General features: G+C 43.2%; 1 protein-coding gene across 1 annotated transcript; it reads left to right on the plus strand.

Annotated features, from left to right (window-relative positions):
* The first annotated feature begins 2,430 nt into the window (after positions 1-2,430).
* On the plus strand, positions 2,431-4,779 carry LOC119428514 (zinc finger protein 345-like). The gene has a single exon (XM_037696196.1). It carries the CDS (start codon positions 2,431-2,433, stop codon positions 4,777-4,779), a length of 2,349 nt encoding a protein of 782 aa, XP_037552124.1.
* The last annotated feature ends 3,481 nt before the right edge of the window (positions 4,780-8,260 follow it).

Genomic DNA, 8,260 nt, shown 5'->3' on the forward strand with positions numbered 1-8,260 from the left:
GGCTCAGCTCCTCCTGGGACTCAGAGCACGGGTGAAGAAAGACATTTGACGTGCGTGTGTTTGTGCCATTCGGTTTGATTTTTTTTTTTACTCAGAGCTAAAATGTTTCTTGCAGGTTCTTCTGGAATTGTGTCATTCCAAGCAGATCGTAGACACAGAATCCGTTGATATTCACCTGGACCGGATAAAGACCCTCATATCGACGTGGACAGCACAGGTTGGCTCATTTTAAAATGTGTTAGTTAACTGTATTGCATCACAGTATTTGAACATAAACTACAACTTTGCTTTGTTTTGTTTCCTCAGCCGTGTTTCACAAATATCAGTTTTCCTGAGACGAAATTTGTGGATCAAGTCAAGTTGTTTTTAAAAGATCCTGAAGAAAAGGATAAGTTCTTCCAGGTGTTTTTTTTTTTTTAAGATTTTGCATCTAGCACATAAAGCACCACTAACTAAAAAAATGTTGTGTACTTAAACGCTGGTGTATAACCTGTGATTGTTTGTCCCCAGGATGTTTTCCCTGCAGATTTTGGACCTGATTATGACAACGCTCTGCAGATGCTGATGTTGGACTTCCTGTCCAGAATGGAGAAGCTTCTCCCAGTACCAGACATTCAGCAGGTAGCAGAGCTACTGTTAGAAACAGAACCTTTTCAGCCTCACTCGCCTCCTTCAATGGTTTACCGTATTATCCACCATACGCGTTGCACCGCCCTATAAGTCGCATCAGTCCATATTTGTCTAAAAAAGTGAACAAATCCATAAATATGTCGCTTCGCCGTATATGGCTCATCTATTACGTGTCACTGCTGACAACCCGGAAATGTGGCCCGGTGTTCAAAAATCGATGGGCTGCCAAATGGCGGGAGCGTGCGCAGGAGGACTTTAACAAAATTAACACTTAAAAACAATTGTTTGTTTGCTCCACATTATAGCAAAGGTGTGTCTCAGTTGAACTTTTCCTCAATAAATTCACTTTAATGGTCAAATCAGCTGCATCCGCTGCCTCGGTTCTCCTGGGAGCATGCAGAGGGAGGAAAAAAGGAGAAACGCTGCACGTTTCTTCAAAATTTAACAAGAAAAGCACCTAAATTAATTATTTGTTTGCTCAAAATTATCATAAACGTGTATCTCAGTTGAACTTTTACTTAATAAATGCACTTTAATGGTCAAATTACAGTAGCTGCATTTCGCCGCTGATATTACTACTCTGCTGCCATCTAGTGGCGGAAAATGATACTGCTACAACAAAGTCCATTCTCAATAATCCAGGAATACAGTCCAACATTTTTCAGTCAGGTCATCTGGACGGTTTCTTTTTTTTATGCTACTGCTACATTTTTTTTCAGTCAGAATGAATGAAAACGGTCATATCTCAGCCAAAATTTGGTTTGTAAATATGGGAAAAAAGTCCATAAATATGTCGCTTCGGTCTAGAAGTGGCAGAGCATGTAAATTCTGCAAAAAAAAAAGTGACTTATACAATGAAAAATATGGTATTTGATCTGAAACTCCTAACCTTCATAGCGTTTACTCCTGACGGATGGAGTTTTATTATTGTTGTTCAACTATTACTGAAAAGAAATGCGCCTCTGGACAGTACCTTTAATACTTAAACCCAGATTGAATAAATCAAGATATTTAAGATGATCAATATTAAAATGAAATGCATGATCAACACGCTTTGAGCTCAGTTTCTGATTTTTGTGTTCTCTGCCTTTCAGACCGCCTCCATGCTCAGTGCCATCCCCGCCGCCCTGGAGGAGTGCGCCGACTCAGTACCCGACCCCCACAACTTAAAATCTGTGCTGCATTATCACGTGACGCTCGGACATTTTGATTTCTCTGGTGAGTCTGCTTGTTTCATCTTTTTTTTACTGGTCACAAATTGAGCAGCAAAAATGTTTAAAACACATTTTCTAACAGCTGAGTAACAGATCCCAAACTGTTTTCTTCATTTCCTCCACAGATGAAACTCAAACCATTTCATCCGCAGTTGGAAACTGCATCCTGTCGTCGCTGTCCCTTCCTCAAGTGGAGAAGGTCTTGATCCATCCTGACCAAATTGAGTCTCCATCAGACCAGCTGCAAGACTGCCTGACTGTCAAAGTGGAGAATGAAACGGTGACCCTGCTGGACTACATTCAGATAGAGCAGCCTCCCAGTCCTGTTGAGCCCAGTGATCACCAGGAAACTGAAGTCAACGTGAGGAGAACAGCGGAGGAAGCAGCAGCAGCAGCAGACAAGGTTTTAGGCGACGCCTTAAAGCCTGCAGCTTTTCAGCCGCTGAAGCAAAGCAAGAGACTGCGGCTGAAACGAAGAATTTTAAAAGCAAAGAACGATTCAGTTAGAGCTAAGAAGAAACGAAAAAAACACCCCGACACTAAAACGTGTCCTGTATGTAATAAGACGTTCCTGCGAGCTGCAGCCATGAGGCGACACAGGGACATTCACAGTGCAAAGCAGAACTTTAGGTACAAGTGTGGCAGCTGCGACAAACGGTTCAGGGACCAGTATGACTTAAACAGACACACGATGCGCGTTCATCTAAAGGGAGAAGGTACTGACGAGATCAAAGACAAGGAATCGGAAGAACCCAGCACTTCTGAGGTGTTAGAAAACAAAAACTGCTCTGTGTGTGGGAAATACTTCGCCCGGCAAGGCGATATGGAACGACACGTTAGGTCCCATTTAAAGGACCGACCGTACAAGTGTTCCTTCTGCGAGAAGACTTTCAAGAGCCCTTACGTGTTAAAAAGACACGAAAAGCAGATTTGCAAGAGCAAGGAGAACAAGCAGCCGGAAAAGAATGCGAAGCCGCGCTCTAATCCGCAGGCAGAACAGAACGAGGAGCCGCGCTCCGATCCTCAACCGGAGGAGGACGAGGAGCCACGCTCCGATCCTCAACCGGAGGAGGACGAGGAGCCGCGCTCGGATCCACAGCCAGACAACAACGAAGAGCCACAATCGGATCCTCGGACAGAAAAAAACGAACCTCGCTTAACTCTCCCCGCAGAGAAACCGCAGTCCAATTCCCATTCGTCTTCAGACAACTCGGAAAAAGTTAAAGTCTGTCCCATCTGCTGCAGGATCCTTCACCAGTCCAGGGACCTAAAGAAGCATTTGCGATCCCACTCTGAAGAGCGACCCTTCGTCTGCGTCACATGTGAGAAGGGCTTCAAGTACAAAGACACGATAAAGAAACATCAGACTCTCAAAGGTCACGAGGGCATCAAGGTGGAGCAGTGCAAGAAGCTGGAACAGATGTTTGCTGGCGTTACTTCTCAGACTTTGGACGGCGGCGATTTACAGGAGAAGGACCAGAGTTCGGAGGCGCCTGCAGACACGTCTGTGGAGGGTCCGTTTGCACCTGTACCCAGCATCACTAACAAAAACCTTAAGGTGTGTCCGGTCTGCTCCAAAACATTTGTTAGATTCAAAGAATTGAACCAGCACATCCAGAGCCACATGGTAGATTGGCCGTATCATTGCATCCATTGTGAGAGACGTTTTAAACACTTGGACGGGCTTAAACGGCACCACCTGTACGCCATTTGTCGTAACAAAAACGTCCGCTTCCTGCGAAAAAAGAGGCCGAGTGAAAGCGACGCGAGCAGTCCCAGCCGTCTGCCAAAGATGCCTGTCTGGTGCTCAAACTGTGGGAAATACTTTCAGGAGCTGTCGGCCTTAAAGGAGCACCAGGAGAACGTTTGTAACGTCGATTTGGGCGTTTTAAAGAAATGTGACGACTGCGGGAAAGAGTTCAAGACCATGACGACGCTCAAAGTGCACCAGAGGATTCATAACCCGCTCTTCTGCAAAGAGTGCAAGAAGGTACTTCCGGACAAGCCCGCCTTTGAGAGGCACAAGCTAATGCACAGGCCGGTGCAGTGCACGGTGTGCGGCGAGACTTTCACCGTGCTGAGACGCTTGAGGGAGCACTACGAGAAGCAGCACAACTTCACTGGACCTTTTTCTTGTCCCGATTGTGACAAAACCTTCACCCTGCTGTCGTACCTCGTTATGCACCAGAGAGTGCACAACGAGGTGTTTCCTTTTGTTTGTGACGTGTGTCAGGAGAAGTTCAGGACCTCCAACTGTCTGACGGTTCATCAGCGGAAACACACCGGGGAGAAACCCTTCCTTTGCTGGCAGTGTGGGAAAGCGTACCGCTCAGCCTCTGAGCTCACGGTCCACATGGGCACCCACTCAGAGGAGAAACCCTGGGTGTGCACGCAGTGCGACATGGCTTACCGCACGAAGATGCAGCTCAGAAACCACGTGGAGCAAGTTCACATCGGCGTCAGGTACCCCTGCACCACCTGCGGGAAGCAGTTCATGAAAGAGATGTCGCTGAAGCGGCACGAGCTCCTCCACACCGGCGAGCGGCCGTTCCCCTGCAAAGTCTGCGACAAGCGCTTCCTGACCAGCAACGAGCTCCTGCGGCACAGCAGATACCACACCGGCGTGCGCCCGTACAAGTGCGACGAGTGCAGCAAATCCTTCATCCAGTCAAGCTACTTGAAGATCCACATGCGCCTCCACACCGGAGAGAAACCATATAAATGTGACAAGTGTGATAAAAGCTTCAGGTTGTCCAACAGCATGGTCAAGCACAGACGGACTCACTTCAGGAAAACGAAGGACTTTGTTTGTGAGGAGTGCGGGCTGATTTTCCTCCAGAAGAAGCTGTTGCTGGAACATTCGTTCACTCATTCAATCGCACCGGAGAATATTGAAGCCTCGTTTCCTGCTGAAATTGAGATACATTTTGATTAAAGTCCTCATTTTTAGTTATGAACTTGTTTATCTTTATGATATCTGTTTTACAAACTCTCAAACTTTGATTTTGTCTGGTTTGTCTAATTATCCTTATTCACAAATGATTGATGACATGGCTGAACATTTCTGCTTCTGTAAGTTTCTTATATTAAACTGGTCTTGAATTATGTATTTTGTTTTATTTCTTGAATAAACAAGGAAAGTTTTAGACATGGACAAGTTAATATTTCTTCAGTGATTGGCGAAATGACTCAAATTTTTTTTTTTTGCCTCGCTGGAGATAAACGCCCACTTTGACCCAGAAATTACAAGAAAATGAAATGGATGACTTCATAGTTTTCCTTTTGTTTGGAAGCAATTCAAGCAGTAGTAGACAAGTTTTTAGGTAAATTAATGTACAATTCTAATATTTTAATTCAGAAACTTCAAATAATATAAACTTCATGTAAAAGTTATGTTCTTTTTAAATCTGCTAATCCAATAAGTCCTTGGATAAAATGATCTAGAACAGATGGGAAAGTTAAAAAAAAAAGCCTGATTTTCATTACTATTTCCTGCTGGATCAATAAAGGTCTACCCTATTTTATTTTTATATTTTGACTGCTTGATGGCACCTCATTTATTTATTTATTATAACCACATTTCTAAATTTTGGAATGAAATAAATGTTAAAAATTGGAGACTTGGTTCCGTATAATAATAATAAAATAAAAAGATTAGATGCCTATTTAAAACGATATCTCGCATTTCCACAGTTAGCCTCTAGAGGGCGGTATTGTGCAGTGTAGGCCTTAGATAGCTTGTCAATTACCAGAAGAACAAGAACATATTTACTTTCCATATATGGTTACAGGTACATTTGAACAGAGTCGTTTATGGATTTTAACGCAAATAAATGTATTTAAAACGTGTCCGACTATTTAAAAATTATAACTGACATCAACAGCTGTATAAAACCGACTTTATGCGCCACGCATGCGCACTTTGAGCAGACTACCAAGCCGCTCTTCCTCCGCTAACTCGCGCCGCAGGGTCGGGCGGACGTTGACTCACAACATCCCCGAGTTGATTTGCTTTTCTAGGTAAATATTGTCCTGTACGATATGGAAAGCCCGCAACATATCAGAGATGGTAAGACAATGAGAGATTTAACAGATATTCGCGGTAACGAGTTATATGTTTTTATTTTTGGGTGTGTGCGTCCGATTTTGAACATGGCGTACCCCGTTTTGAGATGGCGGTTGGTTTTGCGCTGTGTTGCACCGCCAGCGGGGAAGTTGGTGTGTGCGCTCGATTTAAAAAGGAGCTTGAACCCGTCCTTAAAGTATCCCAACAAGAAATAGTTTCTTTATAGTTTTTTTCATGGTATTTAGTTGGTTGACATTATCGTTGTTAAGTTAATGACTACTATCGTAAGCGCAAATGGTGCTTTCGAGACTACAACAAATATAGCTAAAGTTAGCTTTAAGCTAAAAACATCTGGCACCTAAAAGCAAGCCAAACATAAACTCTGCACATCGACCGGTACTTTAAACTGAGGTGGTGTGAAAAATAATCACTTTTAGAGTGCTACTGACGTGGTTAGCCCAGTAATAACAGCAACTTCCTCTACTAAAGCACTGCTGTTGTTCGCTTTTACGACACGTTTTTGTGTTCGTGAACACACCAGACCAGGGCTGGCTAAGAAAACTGGTTTGTCCTTATTAAAACATTAACCAGTTTCTAATGTAAAGTAACCTAAAAGTAATTATTGTTCCGAAGCAAGACCAAAATCTGATCCTTAAATAATTATTTTACGTCTGCCATGCATCATTAAATATGAAATATTTTAATAAACAAGGTGATGTTTTTCTAAGAAAAGTTTTGTCTTTAACTGCAAAAAAAACCAACGTTAAAAATAAATAATTATTTCAATTTTTTGTGAAATTTATTGAGAACATTTCAGAATGACTTGCAGTGACCGGTTGCAGTTTTACCAATGTGTATATTTTCCAGATCCCCCTCTCCTGCTGCCGTCCCTTCGCCTCTTCATTCCGCCCCTCCGCCTGGTTTCTGCAGCCATGTGGCACATTGTGCAGAGGGGAAGCGTGCAGGACTACGGCATGGTGGAAGACTTCATCAGCACAGTCACAGAACTCGTGCCGGAGCTGCTGAATCCAGACCAGAAGGCTCAGCTCCTCCTGGGACTCAGAGCACGGGTGAAGAAAGACATTTATTAGCTGTTGTTACACTGTTGAGCTGAAATCCTGCTCCCTCTAAACAGTTTGGTTGTAAATATGACCTAATCTGAGTTCCTAGTCTCCTTATTTCAAATGACAGGCAAAAGTGCCCCTTTTTTGTTGAGATTCCCTCAAAGCAAAGTAGGTCTTTTTCATCCTGGGAGTGTGTTGGATCATAAAATAAAAACTTGCCCCAAGGAAGCACCTAAAATGTTTAGCTTAGTCTAAAACTCTCATGAACACGCTGTTCACCCTGGCTTGTACTTGATGTTTGTTGTCTGGGCAGCATATTAGTTATTTACCTATTTATTCACTAAAATAAAATCGTCTCTTGCAGGTTGTTCTTGAATTGTGTCGGTCCGGGCAAATCCCAGACAAAGAATCTGTAGAGATGCACCTGGACCGGATCAAAACCCTTGTAGCGACATGGGCAGCACAGGTTAGCATCTTAAAATGGGATGTTCTGATACACGTGGCTTTTTTTTTTTTTTCTGCAGCTGAACTTTTTGTTGTTGCTGTTCTTCTAGCCATGTTTTGCTGATGTCCAGTTTCCTGAGTCAAACTTTGTGGATCAAGTTGAATTGTTGCTGAAGGACCCTGAAGAGAAGGAGAAGTTCTTCCAGGTGGCTTATTAAGCTTTTATATCCAGCTTTTCTTAAAGCATCACACATATAAATGTTGTGTAGTACTTAAACGCTGGTGTATAACCTGTGATTGTTTGTCCCCAGGATGTTTTCCCTACAGATTTTGGACCTGATTATGACAACGCTCTGCAGGTGCTGATGTTGGACTTCCTGTCCAGAATGGAGAAGCTTCTCCCAGTACCAGACATTCAGCAGGTAGCAGAGCTACTGTTAGAAACAGAACCTTTTCAGCCTCACTCACCTCCTCTGATCGTTTACGTACGGCATTATAAGCTATCACAAGATAGCTGTTGTCTAGTAAACTTCCAAACTATGTACCACATTTTCCGCCGTAAACGTTGCATCAGTCCAAATATTTCTAATAAAGTGGAAAAATCCATAAATGCGTTGCTTCGTCGTATCTATTACGCATCACCGCTGATGCGTCGGGTCAAAATTATAGCAACGGTGTGTCTCAGTCTAACGTTTGCTTAATAAATGCACTTTGACGGTCGAATCAGCTGCATTTTCAAAAGCCGATACACAGAAACATGAATGCGCCGATGGACGACTCGCTGTGCATTTCTTCGAAATTTAACGAGATAACCAAGTACAACAATTATTTGTTTACTCGAC

This window comes from Nematolebias whitei, chromosome 22 (assembly GCF_014905685.2).
Source record: "Nematolebias whitei isolate Nwh7 chromosome 22, NemWhi1, whole genome shotgun sequence".
Classification (NCBI taxonomy): Eukaryota; Metazoa; Chordata; class Actinopteri; order Cyprinodontiformes; family Rivulidae; genus Nematolebias; species Nematolebias whitei.